This window comes from Acomys russatus, chromosome 27 (assembly GCF_903995435.1).
Source record: "Acomys russatus chromosome 27, mAcoRus1.1, whole genome shotgun sequence".
NCBI classification, from domain to species: Eukaryota; Metazoa; Chordata; class Mammalia; order Rodentia; family Muridae; genus Acomys; species Acomys russatus.
The window spans coordinates 13174084-13198736 of record NC_067163.1 but is presented as its reverse complement, the minus strand read 5'-3'; the positions used below and the strand labels follow the sequence as shown (position 1 = coordinate 13198736).

At 43.2% G+C, this 24653-nt stretch overlaps 1 protein-coding gene across 1 annotated transcript; it reads left to right on the top strand.

Annotated features, from left to right (window-relative positions):
• The first annotated feature begins 355 nt into the window (after positions 1–355).
• On the top strand, positions 356–24653 carry Nek3 (NIMA related kinase 3). The gene is made up of 13 exons (XM_051169869.1): positions 356–533; positions 4021–4114; positions 4196–4293; positions 6342–6425; positions 9370–9437; positions 9525–9611; positions 14219–14273; positions 16490–16690; positions 17822–17894; positions 19261–19404; positions 20425–20559; positions 23008–23125; positions 24160–24653. The coding sequence occupies exons 1-13, from the start codon at positions 417–419 to the stop codon at positions 24263–24265; spliced, it is 1380 nt and encodes a 459-aa protein (XP_051025826.1). The 5' UTR covers positions 356–416; the 3' UTR covers positions 24266–24653.

Below are 24653 nucleotides of genomic sequence, written 5' to 3'. Positions count from 1 at the left end.
GGATGGCCAAGGCTACACAGAGAAACCCTGTCTCGAAAAACAAAAAAAAAAAAAACAAAAACAAAAAAAAAAAACACTGCTAACAGGCAATACATATACTTCTTTTTGTTTTATTTTGTTTTTTATCCCTCAGATCTCAGGAAAGGGGATAATCCATCAGAGCATTACCCAAATGCCTCAACCTACACATTTTAGACTTTTGAAAAAACCTGTTATGTTTCCTAACTTACTGAAAGACATTATTTTGGCAAATTAAATCTTAAACATGGTTTTTCAACAAGATTTAGAAAGTGACTATAGCTACTTTGGATTAACTTTACATTTTAAAAGTATACATCCAAATGATTCTGTCTTTTTAACGTAGTTCGGGAGAGCCCCCAGTGGTGGCGGAGTGGAGCCCGGCTGCCCATGCCCAGATGGACGGCTACACAGTCCTGAGAGTGATTGGCGAGGGCTCCTTCGGCCGGGCTCTTCTGGTTCTGCAAGACAGCAGCAATCAGACGTTTGCCATGAAGGAGATCAGACTTCTCAAGGTAACCGCTCACGGGAACAGCTCGCGCTGAACGCGAGCGTGCAGCCTGTACAGAGAAAAGGTTCTGGACGTTAGTGTGGCGTCTACCCTTCCCGTAAACATGTAACAGTTTATTCGTGAGCTTTACAAAGGCTTGATGCATTTTATGTGGTAAAATTAACAGAGAAGTGGCCAAAATGTACTGGTTAATCTCAGTGATAACCACTTCCAACTTTGTATACCAACAGCTTGAAAAACCTGCTGAAAGTGGTCAGGTACAAGGTGAATGGTAAAAGAACATAAAATACAGGAAGACCAGGCCTGAAATACAAAGCGTCAGTTGGTTGCCAGGGAACCTACCCAAGAGGATCTATTTTTTCCTTATTTCCCTGTGGATTGCTTGTTAATGTGAATCGTAATTGTCCTGTGTGAGAATTCATACCATGAACATTGATTAATAATATTTCGGTCAAGTTTTAAAAAATACATATATTTTAATAAATCCTCAAGAATGCCAGGTGGTTTTCCCAATGCATCCTTTAAAAACATTTGTATTAGTTTGGGAACTTAATACAGTGTATTTTGATCACTCCACCCCTCGCCCTTCCCACCCTAACTCGTCCTACACCAGTCCTCTCTTCCCCACACCCCGCCCCATTAACTTCGTGTTATGTTTTGTTTTTTGAGATAACCCCTGTCATGTCCACTTTGTGTTGCCCAGATATTTCTTTGTGTGGGACCATCTATTAGAGCGTGGGCCACCTACCAGAGGCCATACCCTTAAAGAAAACAGACTCCGTCCCCCAGAAGCCATAAGTTGTCCACAGCTCCTCCTCAGCAGGGTTTGCCTTCGGGAACTCCTTCCGCCTCTGCGCTGGAGTGTTGACTGGCGTGCTCTTGGGCAGGTCTTAGGCAGGCAACTGTGTGGTGTGCGCCTAAGAATGCAGGGGTCCTGTCATGAAGACACTGTTTTGGTTCTGGCTTCCCTGACTTCTCACTCTTACAATATTTCTGTACCCCTCTTCTGCGATGGATGGCCCCCTGAGACTTTGGGGGAATGGGATGTGATACACTTGTTCCACTTACAGCTGACCGTTGCACTGATTCTTATTTTTCTGAGCTTGGAACAGTTGTGAGTTTCTGTGTTAACCTCTGTCTGATGCACAAAGCAAGTTCACTAATGAGGTCTGAGAGCATCACTAATCTACCGGTAGAGCTAGTAGTTAGAGGGTGGTTTGACACTATGTTCATTTAGCAGAATAATACTAATAGGTTCACTCCTGGGGCTTGTGAGCCCCCCTACCCCCCAACAATGGGTCAGATTATATCTGTGTAAAAGAATGCTAGTTCAAAACATGGCTGTCCTGGCAGGAGATCACATCCAAAGACCTTCTAGAGCTGTGTGATCTTGCTGGTATACAAACACCTTTAATCCAGGAGGCAGAGGCAAACAGAGTTCAAGGCCAGCCTGGTATAAAACAAGTATCAGGTAAAGAAAAGCTTAGGTCCAGGAATGGTGGTACATGCCTCTAATCCCAAAGGAAGGTAAAGGTAGTTTGTAGAAGGAAGCACTCATGTTTGAAAGTGATGTCTAATTGAGTGGCAGAAAAGGTGACAATTCAGACAAGATTTGACAGAATAGGATATGCCCAACTCTCAGGAGAAGAGAGAGGGAAGGGAAGCTACTTACGAGGCAGTTTTAATAGGACGGTAATAGATGGGTTGCAGAGAGAACTCAGGTGAAGATGGAACAAGCCAGAAAATGAGAAGAAGCCAGAAGATTAGAGCAGATTGCTGAGTTAGTTTGAGACCGAGCAGAGCAATTCTGGACCTAGAGAAAAGCCAGGATAAATAAGTCAGCTAGGAGAGGAGCTTGAGCCAGAACAGCTGAGGTGAACCAGCCAGCCCAGAGCTCAGAAAGAACAAGTCAGGGTGAGCTCATTAAGCAGTAAGTCTCAGAGACTGAAAACATTCTAGGACCAGGTTAGATTGAATGGAGTCTAGAAGCTTCCAGGACTAGGCCTAGGTTAGCAGAAGAAGGCAGTAAGCCTCCCAGACAACAATTGAGCCAGGAGAATAAAAGTTACTTTTACGTAGCATCAGATGTTTGTTTCTTCCTGTGGACCACGCCTTACATCTATTCAGAAAGCAGTTGGTCACCTTTCCTGTTCATGCCACTGTTGCACCCATGGGCATATCCTGCCACACGGGTCATTACTATAGTTCAGAGAAAAGGATGGCTTGCCTCTGCATCGGGGGATTGAACCCCGTACCCTGGGTGATCGGCAGGGCGCTCACTACACTGCTATGCTAATAAGCACAGCTTTGTTTTGTTTTTGAAACAAGGTCTCACCATGTAAGCCAGGCTGGCCTTGAACTTGTCGTCCTTCCTTAGCCTCCCAAGTGATGGGGTTACAGGTGTGTACCATCACACCTGGCTCCCTCTGAAGTCTTGATTTCAAACTAAGTGAAAATCTTCCTGAAACTGGGTATTTTGTTCTACTTCCATGTAGGTCTGCTAGGCTGTGAGTTGTTTTCTGCATGGTCACACTTGATGCTGATGCTGCTGGTCTGAGGCTCCATGGATTTCCCTCTCTCCTCTCCTTCATTCTCTCTCCTTTCCCTCTTCCATTCTTTCCTCCTTTCCTCCTCCTCTTTTTTTTTTCTCTCCATGGTGCTGAGGATCTAAACCAGGACAGCAGGCCCCATAGTAGTTTCTTGGTTATAAGTCATTTAGAATTCCACCCGTGGAGAAGTTTTGAGTTAGTAGTTTGGGAAACTTAATTTGCATTCGACTTTGTCCATCTTTGCATATTGCTCATCTGGGCCAAGGGACTAATTAAAGATTGCTTGTATAGCCTCTTGGCACGAAAGCTTTGATTTTCTTTGAGGTTATAGTGTTTTCAGTAGAATGCTTGCTATCCTATATAGCTGATGTTCAGGCAGCTTTGTTCTTGTTTTGGTGGTGATGGAGATCAAAGCCCAGGCTATGAGCATTGCTGGGCGCAGGCTCTACCGCTGAGCCACAAACCAGCACAAGTGCATATGAAAATTAGTTTTTGGCGAATGGTGCTGGCCCATGCCTTTAATCTCAGCACTCAGAGGCAGAAGCAGGTGGCTCTCCGTGAGTTCGAGGCCAGCCTGGTCTACAGAGTGAGTTCCAGGACAGCCAAGACTACACAGAGAAACCTTGTCTGGAAAGAAAGAGAGAGAGAGAGAAAGAGAGAGAGAGAAGAAAGAAAGAAAGAAAGAAAGAAAGAGGAAGAAAGAAAATTAGTTAGCATTCATTATGTGTAAGGAAAAAATATGTATGTTCCAATGAAAGTTCAGCCCCAGCATGCAAAATAGTCATAATAAAAAATTTACCACATCATTCTAGAGTTTGACAGCTCGAGCAGAAGTAGATTGACCAGCCTGCATGTAGCACTGAAGTCTCATAAAACTATACAAAATTTTAGTTTGAAGCTGTATTGAATTTATCATTATTTAAAGTTTTTTTTCCCTCCCAGTCTTCCTCTGATACCCAGAATTCTAGGAAAGAGGCTGTTCTGCTAGCTAAAATGAAACACCCCAATATTGTTGCCTTCAAGGAGTCATTTGAAGGTAAATATGAACCCCCCAAACATCCCCGCATTCAGTCTGTAGCAGCCGTGGCTTCCCTAAGGAGTCTCCCATGTGTTCTAGCTGAAGGGTATCTGTATATTGTGATGGAGTACTGTGATGGAGGGGATCTGATGCAGAGGATTAAGCAGCAAAAGGGAAAGCTGTTTCCTGAAGACACGGTAAGAAACCGACTTGCATAAGCTTCTCATAAGCTTTGTGTAAATTAAGGTTAAGACATGGGCATCTGTAATCACTGGCCTGGCGAGAAGCGGCTGGTTTCTGAGTCAGTGTTACTGATGATTTCCTCAGGCGATGTGTCTTAAGGTTTCTACTGATGTGCTGAAACACCATGACCAAAAACACCTGGGGAAGGAAACAGTTTATTTGGCTTTCACTTCTTTTTATTTATTTGTTTGTTTGTTTGTTTATTATGTATACAGTCTTTTTACCTGCCTGTTCCCCTGCAGGCCAGAAGAGGGCACCAGATCTCATTCTAGATGGTTGTGAGCCATCATGTGGTTGCTGGAAATTGAACTCAGGACCTCTGAAAGAGCTGACAGTGCTCTTAACCTCAGAGCCATCTCCCCAGCGCCTGGCTTTCACTTCTTATCATGTTCATCATTTAAGGAAATCAGAACAGGAACTCAAACAGGGCAGGAACCTGGAGGCAGGAACTGATGCAGAGGCCACGGAGGAGCGCTGCTGACTGGCTTGCTCTTCGTGGATTGCTCATAAAGAACTTCTTATAGAACCCAGGGCCACCAGCCTAGGAATGGCATCACCCACAATGGGATAGGCCCTCCCCCATCAATCAATAATTAAGAAAATGTTCTCTAGGCTTGCCTATAGTCCTATGTATGGGAATTTTTTTTTTTTTTTTTTTTAATTTGGGTTTCTTTCCTCTCAGATGACTCCAGCCTGTGTCAAGTTGACATAAAATTAGCCAGCACACTATGGCTTCCTGAAATGCTTGTTTGGTTCTTTGAGATGGTTTCCCCCTGCAGTCCAGCCTGGTCTAGGTTGTAGGCCAGGCTAACTTCAAATTCTTGGCAATGTCCTGCCTTAGCCCCCTGAGTGGTTGTGAGCACACTCGTGTCTGGCTGAGATGTTTTTATGAAGTAGATGGGCCAGGAGTGGTCACACACGCCTTTAATCCCAGCTCTCAGAAGGTAGGGGCAGGTGAATGGGGGGCAGCCTGGTCTGTATCGCAAGTTCCAAGCCATCCAGGGTTACATAGTGAGAATCTGTCTGAAAAAAAAAAGGGAAAAAAATCTAATAAGAAATACTTAGAGATGGACTAGTATCTCATTGGTGGATCATTTGCCTAGCATTCACAGAGTCCTGGGTTCTATCCCCAGCGCCATATAAACTCAGCTGTAATCCCAGTAGTTGGGAGGCAGAGGCAAAAGACGTAGCAGTTCAGAGGCATCCCTGGCTACACAGCAAGTTTGAGGCCAGCCTGAGATACAGGCTGTCTTTTCCTCATCTCCTACCATAGCAAAAAAGAAACTTCTATTCACTTGCAAAGAAGAAAAATATGGTAGACATTTCATCAAAATGTACATCTGAATCATACATAAGGTGACAAAACATGGCACTCAGAGCCGGGCAATCTTGGTGCACGCCTTTAATCTCAACACTCAGGAGACAGAGGCAGGCAGATCTCTCTGTGAGTTTGAGACCAGCCTGGTCTACAAATAGGGAGAAACCCTGTCTCAAAAAACCAACCAACCAACCAACCAAACAAACAAACAAACAAAAACCATGGGAATCATGTTTCTGAATTTCTCAAAGTAATACTGAATTTTAGTTGAACTGTGTGATTTTAATGAGTTCAGAATTCGCTTTAAAATCCTGGTCAAGTAAAGCCTACACATGATTCTTCAGAATTTGGGTTGACATCAGCTAGTTATTGCATTTTTACAGATGGTGTATACTTTTTTGTTTTAAGATATTTTTATTAATTCCCTTATTGTTTGTTTGTTTTTTGTTTTTGTTTTTTTGAGACAGGGTTTCTCTGTGTAATCCTGGCTGGCCTAGACTTGCTGTGTAGACCAGGCTGGTCTTGAACTTACAGAGATCCACCTGCCTCTGCCTCCAGAGTGCTGAGATTAAAGGCATGTACCACGACACCTGGCTAATTCTTTTAGAATTTTGTTCATTATATTTTGATCATATTTACCTCCATTTCCTCCCCCTAAATCATCTGTATACCTTTTTCTTACAGATACTTAATTGGTTTATACAGATTTGTCTTGGAGTAAATCACATTCACAAGAAACGTGTGTTACACAGAGATATCAAGTCCAAAGTGCGTATGAGGCATTTTAGAGTCTGGGGGGAGCAGGAAACTATTTCGTTGTCTTTTTCCTGTTATTTCCTTTTGTGACATTCTGTTTAGCTTAGTTTAGAAAATGTTTGCCAATCTAATATATTTTATACTTACATTTTTAATTAAAAATATTTAGCCAGGCATAGTAGTGCAACCTCTTCATTCTCTGTTACTCAGGAAGCAGAGAGAGGCAGATTTCTGAGTTTGAGGCCAACCTGGTCTATGGAGTGAGTTCTAGGACAGCTAGAGCTACAGAGAAACCCTGTCTGGAAAAAACGAAAGGCAACATGAAAACAACAAAAATCTCTCATCTTATTGAGTGCACACTATGATGTTTTAATACTCAAAGTATACATATTGTAACATGATTAAGTCATGTTAATTGATGTGTCTATAGTCTTACTTACTTTTTTAGATGTATTTTTATTATTTTAAGTGTGTGTGTGTGTGTGTGTGTGTGTGTGTGTGTGTGTGTGTGTGTGTACACACACTTATTCATGCGAGAGGGCGGATGCCTACGATGGCCTGGGCTTTGCATCCCCTGAGCTGGAGTTACAGATAGTTGTGAACCACCTGATGTGTGTGCTGGGAACCACACTCAGGTCCTCTGAAGAACAGCACGTGCTCTTAACCACTGAGCCATCTCTCCATCCTCCTCCTCTTCTCTTAGTTAACCTTAAATGTTTTTTAATCGTTGGAACATTTAACATCTACTCTTCCACCAGACATGGTAGTACCTGCCTGTGATCCTAGCCCCCGGGAGCACAAGGCAAAAAGATTTCTAGGTTGAGGGCAGCCCAGACCACTTGAGTTTAATCCCTATCATATAAAAGTAAATATAAATTTACTGTTTCAATAATTCTCAAGAATATCATATATTAACTATGGTCACCGTGATGTACAATAGATTTTTTTGTTGTTGTTTATTTGCTTTAAGACAGGGTCTCACTTTGTAGGCCTAGCTGTCCTAGAACTCACTCTGTAGACCAGTCTGGCTTCTAACTCCAAGAGATCCACTTGCCTCCTCCTCCATGTCGCCTATACAGTAGGTATTAAGGACTTACTCATCCGAAGTAAAACTTTATACCTTTTGACTTAGAATTTATAGTAGCCAAATAGAGTACTATCTGGAAAAAAAAAAGGGAGTTAAAAAGTCTCTGTGGAAGTCTGTGTGAATGTAGCCCCTTTAATGTCCACTGAATTAATACATGTGTCCTTGGGTGGAAAGTGGTCACACCTGCACCAAAGGCTTGAGTCACCCTGACACAGGCTCCCACTGGTCACATCTGACACTACCTGAGGTCTGCCTCTTTGACCCCAGAGCAGTCACCCTGAATCCCCAGGCAGGGGAATGCGTAGCTGTTGAAGAGGGGACCTTGTTATTTTATCGGTCTCTCTGGGACCACCCTTATTTCCACCATCAGCAGGCTTTCAAAGGTGCTCTGGAGAATGCTGCCTAATGCTCGGATGACCAAGTCATAGTTTGCCCAGGGCCTTCCCTGGCCCCACAGAGGAGACAAGAGAGGGGAAGGGAGAAGGGATGAGGGAGATGATCTGGGCATCTCTCAGCTCTGACTGACTAGCAACCAGGTGTTTCTTTATTTATACAGGTTTCATAGGACAAAGACAAATGACTATCAAAGAAGCACAGATTATGTGTTTGAGTTTTCGTTACAAGTCCAGGGCTACAAGTTCAGTCATAATTAGAAAATGCAAACACAGGGGCTGGAGAGATGGCTCAGAGGGTAAGAGCACTGGCTGCTCTTCCAAAGGTCCTGAGTTCAAGTCCTAGCATCCGCATGATGGCTCACAATCATCTATAAAGAAATCTGGTGCCCTCTTCTGGCCTGCAGGTATACATACAGGTAGAACACTGTATACATAATAAATAAATAATTTTTTTTTTAAGAAAAGAAAATACAAACACAGTGGGTTTTATTTTTTAATTTTTAGCAGTTCTGTAACTCCAATTTAAAGACTCTAAAGAATATCTCCTCCAAAGCAAACACATGTATTATATGACACCTGCTTTTAGGCTGGCAGTTTTTGTAGTTTGAGAACACTCCAGACAAACATAAAATATCTGACCCGGTCTTTTTATGAACAGCAACTACTAATATGTAACTCCTTTTGCTATATGTTTTACCATCTGCGCTATAAAGTAGGAAACATTCATTTTAGCCAATCTATCTTATTTACTGAGTTCTATTCCTCCAGGGATGTACCCATCTGACCACCCCCTTATTATTGAACTACATTTTCAGAGAGCTCTAAGTGTATTGTAAAGGGAGGCCTTGAATCTGTAACAGTTCTCCTGGCCAGTCAGAGTTTGTCAGTTGTCTCTGCTTACCTTGTACCAATTATACTCTTTGAGTTAGCTCAGGGGCAGATACCCCAAGGAGATTCCGGGAGTGATGGATTCACCTAGCTATGTACTGATCTGTGCTTAGTGATCTCCAAGACCTAAGGAAGACTTTAAAAAAAGATTTATTTATTTACTATGTATATATTGTCATACATATATTGTATATATGACTACATGTTTGCCTGGACATCAGAGGGCACCAGATCTCATTATAGATGGTGGGGCCTGGAGAGATGGCCCAGCCGTTAAAGGCTAGGCTCACAACCAAAAATGTAAGGAAGACTTTTAAATATTGGCCAGATAAAGTTAATTTTAGGATTTTTCCTAAAATGCCTCAGACATAATTTTCTCAGGAAAAGACATAAAATGAGTCATAATGCAGAAAGACCCAAGGATGCAACATGCAGAGACCAAAACCCAGAAGTTAGCGGCAGAGCGACAGAGTGACAGTGATAACAGCATTTGGCTCAGCTTTGCTAGCTTGCTAGCTTCATGGCTCTTGCCATTTCCAGTGGATGTGGCTGTGCCAATAATCTACGTTCTTCTTTTTCAATGCAGAATGTCTTCCTCACCCAAAACGGAAAGGTGAAATTGGGTGATTTTGGCTCGGCCCGTCTTCTCTCCAGGTATGTATCTCTCCTACTTAGTGTCAGAGATCAGAAGAGCCATTTTCAGAAGAGCTTTGGAGTCACTTTGCCTGTCTGTGGTTTCAGCCCCATGGCCTTTGCATGCACATACGTGGGGACCCCTTATTATGTGCCTCCAGAAATCTGGGAAAACCTGCCTTATAACAATAAAAGGTAAGCAGTGTCCTTGTTTGGATAAGGTTGGCTGCTAGCTTGCAATCTGGTGCAGATGCATGGAGCTCACCTGCTTTAAACATTTGGGGTGTGTGTGTGTGTGTGTGTGTGTGTGTGTGTGTGTGTGTGTGTCTGGTGCAGATGCATGGAGCTCACCTGCTTTAAACATTTGGGGTATGTGTGTGTGTGTGTGTGTGTGTGTGTGTGTGTGTGTGTGTGTGTCGTGCAGATTCATGGAGCTCACCTGCTTTAAACATTTGGTGTGTGTGTGTGTGTGTGTGTGTGTGTGTGTGTGTGTGTGTGTGTGTGGTGTGTGTGTGTTAGCCGGGTGATGGTGCATGTCTTCAATCCCAGCACTGGGGACACAGATGCAGGTAGATCACTGTGAGTTCGAGGCCAGCCTGGTCTACAAAGTGAGTCTAGGACAGCCAAGGCTACACAGAGAAACCCTGTCTTGAAAAACAAACAAACAAACAAACAAGCAAACAAAAAACAAAACGAAAGAAAGAAAAAGAGAAAAAATGGCTGTGTGTCTGTGTGTGTGTGTGTGTGTGTGCGCGCGCGCGCGCGCGCGCGCATGCGTGCCATGGCTCGTGTATGGAAATCAGAGCACAATCTTTTGGAAGTTGTTTCTCCCGCCTTGCTAAAGGTCTATGTGTTTTGTGTTCCTGCTGATACACTGCATACTCCAGGCTAGCTGGCCCCAAGGCTTCCAGCCAGTGCTATTTCACTTCCTGTCTTGAGGTAGGAGTGCTGGCATTACAAATATATTCATCTGACATTTTTATGTGCAGTTTTCATGTGCACCTGATCAAAATCATGTGGCTAAGCTTGTGGAGCAACTGTTTTTACCTGCTGAGCCACCTTCCCATCTCTGCTTTCTCCTCCTCCTCCACCACCTCCTTCTTCCTCTTCTTCTTCCTCCTCCTCTTCTTCTTTTCTTGTTGTTGTTGTTTTTCTTCTTCTTCTTCTTCTCCTCCTCCTCCTCCTCCTTCTTCGTCATCGTTGTCATTTTTCAACACGGGGTTTCTCTGTGTAGCTTTGGCTGATAACCTGGACTTGCTCATAGACCAGGCTGGCCTTGAACTCACAGAGATTCCACCTGACTCTGCCTCCCAAGTGCTGGGAATACATATGTGCACCACTGTGCCCAGCTCTTATCTAAAATGTTTTGTGTGTATGCATGTTTTGCCCGCATGCATGTCTGTACACTACATGTATGCCCAGTACCTACAGAGACCAGAAGAGGGTGTCAGACTCTGTTGGGATCCACTGTGTACCTGGATCATCTATAAGAGCAGCCAGTGCTCTTAGCCACTGAGGCACTGAGTGCTCCAGGCCCTCTGAAATCACCTCCTGACAGCAGAGCTCCAGCACCATTTAATTGGGATTTTCCAGTTGATAGATTCCACATACATTTGGCATTTTGGGTTTTTTTTTTTTCACTTGTATTGTTTCATATTCATTTCTCCACACAGTAATACATACATTTCTCTCTCTCTCTCTCTCTCTCTCTCTCTCTGTGTGTGTGTGTGTGTGTGTGTGTGTGTGTATGGATGTGCATATCTGTTCAGGTGCATGTGCACATGTGTGCACGTCTCTGCATATGGGACAAGCTTGGGTGACATTCCTCAGGCACTGTCCACCTTTTTGCTGAGGTAGAGTTTCTCATTGTCTTGGCACTCACCGGGAAGGCTACATTAGCTGAGCCTCTGTGGACCTATCTGTTCTACTCTCTGGGCACTACGATTATCTGGAGTTTTGGAAAACTTATTCCTTGTATGTTTAATTTTTTTCTTTCATATTTTTTCTTTTTTTTTTTAAAGATTTATTTATTTTATTTATTGCATATGAGTGCTTTATCTGCAGATCACATTATAGGTGGTTGTGAGCCACCATGTGGTTGCTGGGAATTGAACTCAGGACCTCTGGGAGAGCAGGTGGTGCCCTTAACCACTGAGCCATCTCTCCAGCCCCGTATTTTTTCTTTTAAAAAATTTATATCTGCATGTACACCTATATGCCAGAAGAAGGCATCAGATCACATTATAGATGGTTGTGAGCCGCCATGTGGTTGCTGGGAATTGAACTTATGACCTCTGGAAGAGCAGGCAGTGCTCTTAACCTCTGAGCCGCCTCTCCAGCCTTTCTTTTATTTTTTGAGACTATAATATAATTACATCATTTTCACCTTCCCTTTCATTCCTCCAAACTCTCCCATACAACTCCCCTTGCTTCTTTTCATTAAATGTTGTTACATGTATATATGCATGTGCGCACGCGCGCGCGCACACACACACACACACACACACACACACACACACAGCCGCATCCTATAGTAGATTTAATTTTAGCCTTTTGAGCATCATGCACACTGATTTCCATAGTGCCTGCACCTGTTTGCAATCCCACCAACAGTAAATGAGAGTCCCTTTTCCCTGCACCTCCCACCCCAGCATTTGATATTGGTTGTAATATTGACTTTTGCTATTCTAACTGGGATAAGACAAAATCTCAAAATGTTTTGATTTTCTTTTTTCTTAATAAATAGGGAAAATGAAAAATTTGGGGGGTATATTGTAGTCATTTTTTTTCATCCCTTGAGAACTCTGTTCAGTTCCAGTCCCATTTTTAGAATGAGTGGGTTTTTGTTTTTGGTTGGTTGGTTGGTTTGGTTTTTCGAGACAGGGTTTCTCTGGGTATCCCCGGCTGTCCTGGACTAGCTTTATAGACCAGGCTGGCCTTGAACTCCCAGAGATCTGTCTGCCTCTGCCTCCCCAAGTGTTGGCATTACAGGCGTGCACCACCATGCCTGGCTGGGTTGTTTTTTTTTTTTTTTTCTTTTTGAATTCTGAATATATTCTTGATGTTAGCCCTCTGTCAGATGTATAACTGGGAAAGATTCTGTCCCATTCTGTGGGCTCTCTCATCACCTGGTTGATTTTCTTTATTTATACAGAAGCTTTTAGTCAGCTGTTGCTGTTAATCCTTGGGCAGATGGAGTCCTATTCAGAAAGTCCTCACTTGCGCCTTTATCATGTCGGGTACTGCCTCTGTTTTGTTTTGTTTTGTTTTGTTTTCCGAGCAGTTTCAGTGTTGCAGGTTTCACATTTAGTTTGTTTACAAGGTGATAGATATAGGTCTGATTTCATTCTTTTGCATGTGGACATCCACGTTTCCACTTGTTGACGATGTTGTCATTTCTCCATTGGTGTCTTTGTCAGATACTAAGTGGCTGAAGTTACATGTGTTCTTGTTTAGGTCACTTTTGTTCCATTGGGCTGCATGTCTGTGCCAGTACTGTACTGTTTTTGTTACCAGGATGCTAAAATACAGCTTAATATAAAAGAACATGTACCATTACACCTGAACCTAAGCTTTTCTTTACCAGAAACATGCTCCATGCCAGCCTTGAGCTCAGATCCATCTGCCTCCGTCTCCTGGATTAAAAGTGTGTGTGTATTCCAGCCAGATCACACAGACTTAGAAGACCTTTAGATGTGATCTCTTGTCAGAGCAGCCATGTTCTGAATTAAAATTCCTCTATAGCGTAAGATCTGAAATTGCAGCTGGGAGTAGTGGCACACTCCTTTCATCCCAGCACTCGGGAGGCAGAGACAGGTGGATCGCTGTGAGTTCAAGGCCAGCCTGGTCTACAAGATCTGAAATTGCAATCCTTCCAGCATGGTTCATTTTGTTCAGTATTGTTTTAGTTGTCTGAGGTCTTTTGTGATTCCATAGGAATAAGATAGGTTTTTAAAAATATGTTTGGAAAGAATGAGATGTGGAATTTGGATTGCGTTGAATCTGTAAATAACTTTTGGTGAAATGACCATTTCTTACAACATTAGTTCTACCAATCCATGAGCATTGGCTATCTTTCTGGTGTCTTTCTTATCTCCCTCTCTTCAGAGGTTAAAGTTTTCCTTGTGGAAATCCTTCACTTCCTCACTTAAGTTTCTTAGGTATTGTGTTTTCTTTGAGGTCAGTGGGAATGGGGCATGTCCATGAGCTCCTCTGTATGTTTGTTCATGGTGTACAAGAAAGTTATTGGTTTGTGCAAGTTGATCCTGTGTCCTACCATAGTCCTGAATTCATATATCTAGAAGTTTTCTGGTAGACTTTTGGAGATCTCTAATGTCTCTGTCATGTCCCCTGCAAACAGGGGTAGTTTGGGTATTTCTGGGTGGAATGGTTGGGCATGGCATGGGATGGACCTGTTAGCTGGGGCAGACAGTGGGTCCTGGAGGACACTTAGAGGTTTGTTGCTGTGCAGAGGGGGTGACTAGAGTACCCAGGGCACTGATTGCGGGGCCAGGATAAACCTGGAGGGGTATCATAAAATGTAGGACCAATGAATGAGATTGGTCAGTGGGTAAAGCGTTTACCACCAAGCTTGATTCCTGAGTTCAGTCTCCAGGACATACATGGTGGGAGGAGAGAACAGACTCTCGGGACTTGTCCTCTAACCTCCACATATACCCTGTAGCTCGTGTGTGTGTGTGTGTGTGTGTGTGTGACATACAAATGTAATATAAATAAAAGAAAATGCATGTTTTGCCGTGATAACTCCTAACTGTTGCTGTGCTGTCTCGTCATGCTTGTAGTGACATCTGGTCCTTGGGGTGCATTCTGTATGAACTCTGCTCCCTGAAGCATCCAGTAAGTATAGTGCCAGACCAGAGGACACTTGTCATGTCCCAAGTCCTGAGGGGTGTGACAGACTTGACCTGGGGTTCACTTCCCAAGGAAGAACTTGATTTAACAGTTTCCATTTGTTCCTGTTGTTATCTCTGTGTTGAGCCACTTTGTAGTTCTGTGCCGAAAGGAAATGTCCACTACAGGCTGTGATCCTATATGCAGCTTTTCTTTTTTGGGGGTGAACCCCCACAATATTTGCCATTCTAACCATTTAAGTTCACAATCCTGTGGAATGAATAATATTGATGATATTTATTAATTACATTTGTGATATTCACTGATTACATTCACAGTATTAATTCGGTCAACTACATTTATGGCACTCCTTAATTACATTAATTATATTGATTAATTATATTCATGATATTATGTCCTATATTACTGTCCATTTTCAGGGTTTTTCTATCACACAAAACAAACTCTTTATTAGGAAATCATTGTTCTATGTTCCTTTCTCCCCCAGCTTGTGGTAACTTCCAGGGTTTGTCTCTGTGGTTGTATGTTCTATATATTTCATGTAATATAATTCTATAGTATTTGTTGTTGTGTTTTTTAAGATTCGTTTTTAAGATTCATTTATTTTATGTATATGACTGTTTTGCTTGCATGTATGTGGACCAAATGTGTGCCTGGTGTCCAGAAAAGGGTGTTAGGTAGCCTAGAACTGGAGTTACGGATGGTCGTGAACCCCCATGTGGGTGCTGGGAATCTGGGTCCTCTGCAAGAGCAACAAGTGCCCTTAACCTCTGAGCCGTCTCTCCAGCCCCAATTTGTCCTTTTTTTTTCCCCCTGGTTCCCAATATTTTCTATGTTGTAGCGTGTGTCAGAATTCCATTCCTTTTAACAACTGAGTAATATTCCATTGTATATATGCACTGTTCTGCTTACTGACTTACTGTCCATTGGGTAGCTGTGTTGTTTGTGTGTTGTTTCTATTGTAAACAATGTTGTAAGCACATAACTGCTAAGAGTCCCTGGCTCCGGTTTTTAAGGGATGTACTGAAGAGTTCGTCTGTGGTCATGGGCTACTGCATACTTAGTGTATTCGCTTTGTTTCTGTTGCTCTGATAGAGCACTGACTGAAACCAGATTTGGGAGGAAAGGGTTTGTTCCATTGTACAGTCACAGCCCATCATAAAGGGAGGCCCGGAAGGGACAGTGGAGGAGCTCTGCTGCCTGGCGTGCTGGGCTCTCCCACATCAACCGTGCCTGTGAATTGTCCTCTTTCTCTTTGGCTGCAGAGTCTATAGATAAGTTCGGTCCATTCGATGTATGATGCCATGTAATTGTGTGTCTCTGTTTATTTTTTGTTCAGGTGATGAGTCTCTGTCTCAAAAAATAAAGCCTGAGGCGGGGCAATGACATAAACATTTTTAGGGGCTGGAGAGATAGGTCAGTGGTGAAGAGCGCTCGATGGTCTCACAGAGGACTCAAGTTCAGTTCTTAGCGCCCAACTGTCTCTAACTCCAGTTTTTGGTGATCTTGTTCATCTTGTCCTTGTGGGCACTTGGACATTCTGTTGTTCGCACGCACGCACGCACGCACGCACTCACACATCTTAAAAAACATTTAAAAATATTTTTTTAAAAATACATGTTTTAAAAACGAGAACAGTTTAAAGAACTCTTTTGAATCTCCAGCGAGGTTTTGAGTTTGAGTTTTAAAACCAGAGGATTCTGAAGTGCAGCCCAAGTAGGGAACCCCAGTTGTCCAGTGCCACCCCAAATTTGCCCTTGCCAGGTTTGTACTGATCAGGTGCCAGAGCAGACACTGATAGACACCATGTGTCCATGTCCTCCAAAACACGAGGCTGTGACCTGTCCTTAAGGACGTCTTTAGAAGGAAAGGCGCCCGTCAGCAGGTACCTTTCCAGAATGGAGACAACGTAATGAAAATGTGAATTTGCTTCAGCTGATATTTCCTGTTTTTATATTTTTTTCCATGTATCTGATTTTTAAAAAAAAAATATTTTATTCTGTATACTGTGCTTTGTCTACTAGTACACCTGCATGCAAGAAGAGGGCATCAGATCACATTATAGATGATTGTGAGCCACCATGTGGTTGCTGGGAATTGAACTCAGGACCTCTGGAAGAGCAGCCAGTGTTCTAAACCTCTGAGCCATCTCTTCGGCCCCCGTGTATCTGATTTTTAAAAGTGTCATTTCTGCTTTTCAGTTTCAGGCAAATAGTTGGAAAAACCTTATCCTGAAAATATGTCAGGGGCCCATCCAGCCTCTGCCAGCCCTGTATTCCTATAAGCTTCAATGCCTTGTCAAGCAGATGCTGAAAAGGAACCCTTCACACCGGCCGTCTGCCACTACCCTGCTCTGCAGAGGCAGCCTGGCCCCGCTCGTCCTGAAGTGCTTGTCCCCTCAGGTAGGACGACAGCGCCGTTCATCAGCTCTAGCATGGAAAGGTGGGCATGGAGATGTTAGCAGACGGCCTGGCTCGCTCCTCCCATCTTTAGTTGAGTCCCCTGATCAAACTCCAGTTGCCAGGCTTGGCAGCAGCTGCTCTTAAACATTGAGCCATCTCACCAGCCCCCAAATTTATTCATCATACACACTTATAAAAACATAATTCTGAAATGTATTTAGAATGGCTGAGCGTCCTTTCCCTCTTCTCCTCTTACTGCTGACGCCAGTAACTTTTTTTGTTGTTGTTGTTTTGTTCTGTTTTGTTTTTTGTTTTTCAAGACAGGGTTTCTCTGTGTAGCCTTAGCTGTCCTGGGCTTGCTTTGTAGACCAGGCTGGCCTCGAACTCACAATGATCCCCCTACCTCTGCCTCCCGAGTGCTGGCATTAAAGGCGTGTGCCACCACTGGCTGGCAACACCAGTAGCTGTTACATCCTGTGCTGGGATGGAATCTAGACCTTCAGGTGTGATGGGCGGAGCCTAGCGAGCATCACAGCTTCTGTTTGCTGGTCCCTCCAGCAAACATAAAACTATCCATGTTTGTCTCACTGTTTATGTTATGCTGTTATTTGACTTTGTTTTCCCCTAAGGATCAAACTTGGGCTGTGGATTTTGGGTCAAGACTGGTCTCAGCCCCCCAAGCAGCTAGGATTCTACTTACCTTACACGCATGGTTACTTTTCAGCTTCTAGTGATCTTGTGTTGAGAAGCTTTGATAATTATATGGCATTATGGTGTGTTTTTCTGTAGCTGGGTCTGGGTATGCCAACTAGTAATCTCTGCTATGTGGGCCCAGGCAGGGAGACAATAATTTCTGAGCCTGCTTGGGGTATAGAAAAGTGTTTTTCACATCTTTAAATTCTCAACTTTAAGCCAGTGCAGTTGTGCACGTCTGTAATCCCAGCACTCGGAGGAAGAGGCAGAAGGATCTCTGTGAGTTCATGGCCAACCTGGTCTACAAAGTGAGTCCAGGACAGGCAAGGCTTCACAGAGAAACTCTGTCACAAAAAACAACAGCAACAACAACAACAAATAATAATAACAACAACAATAATAATAATAAAATAAAAAATTCTCAATTTTAAATTTCAGATAATCAGAGAATATGGAGAACAGATATTGGATGAAACCAAAATATCTGAGCCTAAGAAAATGAAAATAAAGGGTAAGAATTTTGGGAAGCTTATTTTTCTTTTTTTAATTTTGGTTTTTCTGTTTTTTGTTTTTTGTTTTTTTGTTTTTGTTTTTGAGACAGGGTTTCCCTGTGTAGCTTTGGCTGTCCTGGACTCACTTTGTAAACCAGACTGGCCTCTAACTCACAGTGATCCGCCTGCCTCTGCTTCCCAAGTGCTGGGATTAAAGGTGTGTGCCACCACGCCCGGCTGGGAAGCTTATTTTTTAAGTGTGTAAATTACTAGAACTGTTTAGTTTTCTAATATTTTTAATTTTGGTACTTCAGACTTAATGTTCTTTTCCTTAAAAAAAAAGATTGATTTATGTAATGTATGAATGTTCATGTACACCCACAAGCCAGAAGAGGGCATCAGATCACATTATAGATGGTTGTGAGCCACCGTGTGGTTGCTGGGAATTGAACTCAGGACCTTTAGAAGAGCAGCCGGTGCTTTTAACCACTGAGCCATCTCTCCAGCCCTCTTTTCCTTTTTTTAACAACTCATTTTTTTTTTCATTTATTTATTTATTCACTTTACATCCTGATCACAGCCCTCTCCCTCCTCCCAGACCCACCCTTCCATCTTCTTCCCCCATTCCCCCTCCCCTTCCCCTCAGAAAAGGGGAACCCCAACAATAACAACAGCCCACCCCTGTTCATCAAGTCACATCAGGACTAAGTGCATCCTCTTCCACTGAGGCCAGACACGGCAGCCCCACCAGGGGCAAGTGACCCAGAAGCAGGCAAGAGTCCGTGTCAGAGTCAGCGCCCTGCCCCCATCCAGTTGCTAGAGGACCCACATGAAGACCAAGCTGCCGGTCAGCTACATGTGTGTAGGGAGCCTAGGTCTAGTCCGTGTATGCTTTTTGGTTGGTGTTTCAGTCAGACCTAATTCTCTTCAGATCCTATACTGTTCCAGAATTAATATGCTTTCCCAGTAAGAAATCTCTCCGCACGCATGACTGGTTGTGGTAATGCACGGAAGGATTTACACATCCCACATACATTGTCTTCCTTAGATCTCCCTCAGGTCCCAGCCCCAGGTCACCAGCACAGCAAGCTTTGTGTGCGTGAGTCCATGGGAGGCTCACTCCTGTACATCACGCAAAAGGTCAACTACGCACCATTGAATGCATCCCTTTTGGCAGTTCATTCTGGATTGGGCTGTCATTTTGCATGATGTCATCCAAGATTGTCATTTCCTTTGTTCCTAAGACTGGACAGGACTCTTTCAACACCTGAATTTGAAGGAGACAAGACATACTTTTGCCCTGTTGTACACGTCCATGTGTAGATGTGGGAGAATAAACAGAGTGACACTGTTGACGTTTGATCTTTTTCCACATTTGACAATCAGGGACTTCATCAGAGGACGAGAGGAGTACCGCTCCAGCAAGCCCTCACCGGCAGCGGTGGGAGACACACGTTCCCAGTTCCACTCTTGCAGCTTTGGGAAAAGCGCCCATCCTTAACTCCAGCGTCACGGCAGAGGGTGACAGAGGTTAGCACGGTCATCGTCCATTGGGGTCTGGTGTCAGATACCAAAGTCCATGTGTGCGCAAGTGCCTCATGTAAAATGCACGCAACACCCACACCCTCTAGACCATTTGTACGTAAGGCGACATAAATGCTGTGTAAATAGTTGCCACACTGCCCTGTTTGTGTGCATAGGTCAACATGTTCAATATAGACTTTTAACTTTTATTTTTTAATTTTAATTTTATCTGTGCATGTGTCTGTCTGTGTAACAACATGTGCATATGTGTACGAAGCCAGAAGAGGGTGTCAGATCCCCTGGAGCTGGAGTTAGATGCAGTTGTGAGCTTCTCAGCGTGTATGCCAGGAGCTGAAGTCTGGCCCTTATAACTGAGCAACATGTGCTCTTAACTACTGTCTGTCTGTTTGTTTGTTTGTTGCAAGGTTTCTCTGTGTAGCCTTGGCTGGCCTGAAGTTGCTTCCTGGACCAGGCTGGCCTCAAACTCATGGTGATCTGGTCTGCCTGACTCTGCCTCCTTGAGTGCTGGGATTAAAGGTGTGTGCCACCACGTTTGGCTCCAGACTTAACTTTGTTTTGTTTTGTTTTTTGGTTTTTCGAGACAGGGTTTCTCTGTGTAGCCCTGGCTGTCCTGGACTAACTTTGTAGACCAGGCTGGCCTCAAACTCACAGTGATCTGCCTATCTCTGCCTCCCAAGTGCTAGAATTAAAGGCGTGCGCCACCATGCCTGGCTCCCAGACTTAACTTTTTAAAAATAGCTTAGATCCAAAAACTTGGAGCCCTTGGGCACATAGGGAAGACTGAATATTATTATTTTACTATAGAACACTCTGGAGAAAAACCAGCCTGGGGTTTTAGTTTATATCAGTCCTTGAGGGACACTTGGCACTTCTTATGTAGATGAGTGAAGTAGATTTTCAGTGAGAGTGAAATATAATAACATTGCTGGAAATATGATCTGAAAGCTAGGGCCCAGAAATTCTTCTTTTTTTAACCTGGTACTAATAACCTTCTTTTACAACTAGGTGGTTCTGTAATAAAGTACAGTGAAAATAACGCCCGAAGGCAGTGGCTCCGGGAGCCCCCTGAGGCCTTGCTGTCAATGCTGAGGGACGCTGATCTCAGCCTCGCATTTCAAACCTACACAATACAGAGACCAGGTACTGTTCGCCTGCTATATGATCATATGAATTATTTTATTTATTTTTTGATTTTTTGAAACAGGGTTTCTCTGTGTAGCCCTGGTTGTCCTGGACTCACTTTGTAGACCAGGCTGGCCTCGAACTCACAGCAATCCACCTGCCTCTGCCTCCCTAGTGCTGGGATTAAAGGTGTGAGCCACCGTGCCTGGCTGAATTCTTTGATTTTAAACATATGGTAAAATATGAATAAAGTTGACCATCTTAATAACTTTTAAAAATATTTAGTTTTACTTATGTGTCTGTGTCCATGTGTCTGTATCCGTGTGTGCAGGAGCCTGGGGAGAACAGAAGAGGGAGTCAGCTCTGCTGAATCTGGAGTTACAGGCCGTTGTGAGCCGCCATGTAGGTGCTGGAAACAAACGCACGGCCTCTGGAAGAGTAGCAAGTGCTCTTTGTTTTTTTTGTTTTGGTTCTGTTTTGTTTTTTGTTTTTGTTTGTTTTGGTTTTTTTTTTGTTTTTTGAGACAGGGTTTCTCTGTGTAGCCTTGGCTGTCCTGGACTCACTTTGTGGACCAGGCTGGCTAGCAAGTGTTCTTAACTGCTGAGCTGCCTCTCCCTAGGCCCCTCATCTTAATAATCTTCAGTAGATTTACACTAACACACCTTAGTGTGTATCCAGCCTGCACATTCTGTTCCTTGGCAAAAATGGAGCTGTGCGCATTAAGTCACCCCATTTTCCCTCTTCCCCAAACAGATCTCTGTGACTTTAAAGTTGTAAAGCTGGGGTGGGAAAGATGCCTCAGGAGTTAAGAGCACCCTGAGTTGTCGAGGACCAGGGTTTGGTATTCAGTGCCCATGTGGCCAAATTCAGTTTTAATGGATCCAGTGTACTTTTTTGGTACACAGGCACACGTGTGGCACACGTGTGGCACATATATAAAGTGTGGACACACAACGCACACATTAATCTTGAAAGTTCCAAAATTGTACTTTCAGGTGTTCTTGAATCATTTATGGCTAGTCTTTTAAAATTATTATTATTATTATTTTTTTTTTTCGAGACAGGGTTTCTCTGTGTTAGCCTTGACTGTCCTGGACTCACTTTGTAGACCAGGCTGGCCTCGAACTCAGTGATCCGCCTGCCTCTGCCTCCCGAGTGCTGGGATTAAAGGCGTGTGCCACCACACCCGGCTTTAAAATTATTTTTATTATCTTATTATTTTTTAATTAATTTTTAATTTTTTTGATGGCCAGTCTTAATCTGTGTTTAAAATTTTCCGTTATAGATATTTTATTTCCGTTTCCTGATTTTAACAGTCACTGTGTCAGAAAAGGGGTCCTTTTTAAATGGTTGGTGGTGCTGGGGACCACAGCCTCGCTCTCATGCTTGAGGGGCTGTATCCCACGCCCAGAACAGCTAGCTTTGCCATGTAAATATACAGTTGCCTTAGCGATAACCTCAACATTTCTTTAAGTTTTGTTATATTAAATAGAGCTTTTAAATGAAGGATATTTAGGATTTATTTTTTTATTTGAGACAGGGTTTCTCTGCATAGCTCTGGCTGTCCTAGAACTCACTCTGTAGACCAGGATTGTCTTGAATTCAAAGATCCACCCGCCTCTGCCTCCTGTGCTGGCATTAAAGGTGTGTGCCACCACTGCCCATCCAGTCTTTAAGTTTTAAAATATATTTTCATTAAAGTTAGACCACATATAATATTTTCTTTAGGACTTCAAGCCAAAGGCTGCACTTAAGGATTGTATGTGTAGGCATATAACTTTGATAATTCAAATACCAACTCTTCTTGCTTACTTAGAATCTGAGATTAAATTATATCAAGTAGAGCCTGTAATGGCATGGCAGATTTTGATGATGTTGTGAGAAATTTAGTTATATTTGTTTATTTAAAGAATGGTTATTGAATGGCTAATATAGATTATGATTAAAAAAAAAAAAAGAGGGCAGATGTGTAGCTCAAGAGTTGGGTGCTTTGTTTAGCATGCATAAGGCCTTGTCCTTAGCTCATTTTTATTATCCATTTTGAGACAGGATCTTCCCAAATTGCTTAGACTATGATACAGACTTTTTTTTTCTTTTGAGACAAAGTTTCTCTGTGTAGCCTTGACTGTCCTGGACTCACTTTGTAGACCAGGCTGGCCTCAAACTCCCAATGTTCCACCTGCCTCTGCCTCTTGGTGGGATTAAAGGCCTATGCCACCAAACCCAGCTTAGATTCCTTGTATTTAAAGGTTTTTAGTGTATCTTTACCCTCTCTTGGAGACAGTGTTGCTTTAAAGCTTAATCCACATTCTGATACTATTTAAATGGCCTGCCTTCCCCGGGCACTACAGCTCCGGCCTGTAGTCCTAACATTTAGAGACTAAGACCAGCCCAGGCAGCATAGTGAGACCCCATTTAAAAACAAATAGGTAAACCGTCACACATTCTGTCGTTGTTCCCCTGAAGGTGCGGAAGGACTCTTGAGAGGTCCCCTTTCTGAAGAAACAGACAGTGTCGATGGTGATCACGAGCCTGTCGGTTTAGATCTGGACAGATTTGAACCTCGGCTGGATGAAGAAGACACGTACGTTGTAACAGACCTAAATGCTTTAATTGGGGAATGGAGCCTGTATGCGCGTTCCACGTCATACATACTGTGATAATTTCAGGTTTAGTAAGCACTGCACCATTTCCATCCCAAATGAGCACTTCTGTTTGCTGCTGTGTGGTAGACAATGCTAACATTTTACCGTGAATTCCCGACTGGATCCTACACATGGTACTTTTCAGCGTCGACTTATTTTTGTTTCTGAGTTTTCTCTGTATCTGCTTTCAAGTGCTGGGATTATATGCATGTGCAACCATATCTGGCTTTCATTTTATAATACTTTAGGGTTATAAAAAACTAATCTTTTTTCCTATCCAATTACTTTATAAAATTGAGTTTTCAAAATTTTAAACAGTAGAATATTGAACCCATCAACAAATGCAGACCATGCCTCTAGTACAGAGGTGTAGTTTTTAATTGAAAATCCCAGATTGGTCTATTTTTACCAATAAAAGACTCAGGAGCCAGATGCTGCGGTGAAAGCCTGCTAGCTCAGAGGGACGGAGAAAGCACGCAGCTGACCTTCCTCCTCGGCTCATGTCCTGATGGAAAAGATCCTAAAGACTCGCTAGCTCAGGAGGAAAAGGCCAAAATCCCGGGACCAAAGCTCAAAGCCCAGAAAGCCAAAGGCCAAGGAGCTGATGAGCTCAAGACTGGAGAGATAAGAGCTAAAAGCTTAAAGCTTAAAGCTAAAGACTCTACACACTGTCTTAAATACCCCCGACCTAAAGTCCCTCCTACTCTTTAATCCCTGTCAGTTGATTTCTTGCTCTGCCTCTTGACCTATGCTTAACCTTATTAAATCCTGTGTACAGATAGCTCTTGGATTAAAGGTGCGGGTTAGGGATCAACCACACCAAACAAAAGACAGGTTTTTACAGTTCACAATCTCAGGGATCACAATGGACTCAAATACAGGTTTTTACAGTTCAGAATCTCAGGGATCACATTGGAATCAAATATCCTGCAACACAGAGACTTATCATGCAAATTGTTTTTTCTCCCCCCAGGGACTTTGAGGATGATGATGAAAACCCTGATTGGGTGTCAGAACTAAAGAAGCAAGTGGAATGGCGAGACGTATGTGATGGAAAACTCCTTGAAGAATGTGCCTGAGCCATGTGGGGAAGATGCTGCCACCGATGTCTGGAAATGGAGATGAAGGCTGAGAAAATGTATCCCAAGCTTAAGGAGCATTCCAGAACCCTTGTGAGTTTTTAGCACAGGGGAGGTCTAGCAGATGCTGTATGCCTCACATTCTGAGAGAACAGCCGTGGAATGCTAGCCTGCTGGCCACAAACTATGTGACAATAGGAAATGACTTCTCTGATCCCTAATTTTCTCAATTATACAGTGAGAACAACAGTGCCTACCTCATAGGAACGCTGACCAACACAGTTACAGCAACCCGTGTGTCGTTATCCACAATTACTATGTAACACTCACGTTTCCTAAAGGTTTTTAAGGATCCAAATATATTAAGTTGTGACATAACGATTTGTGC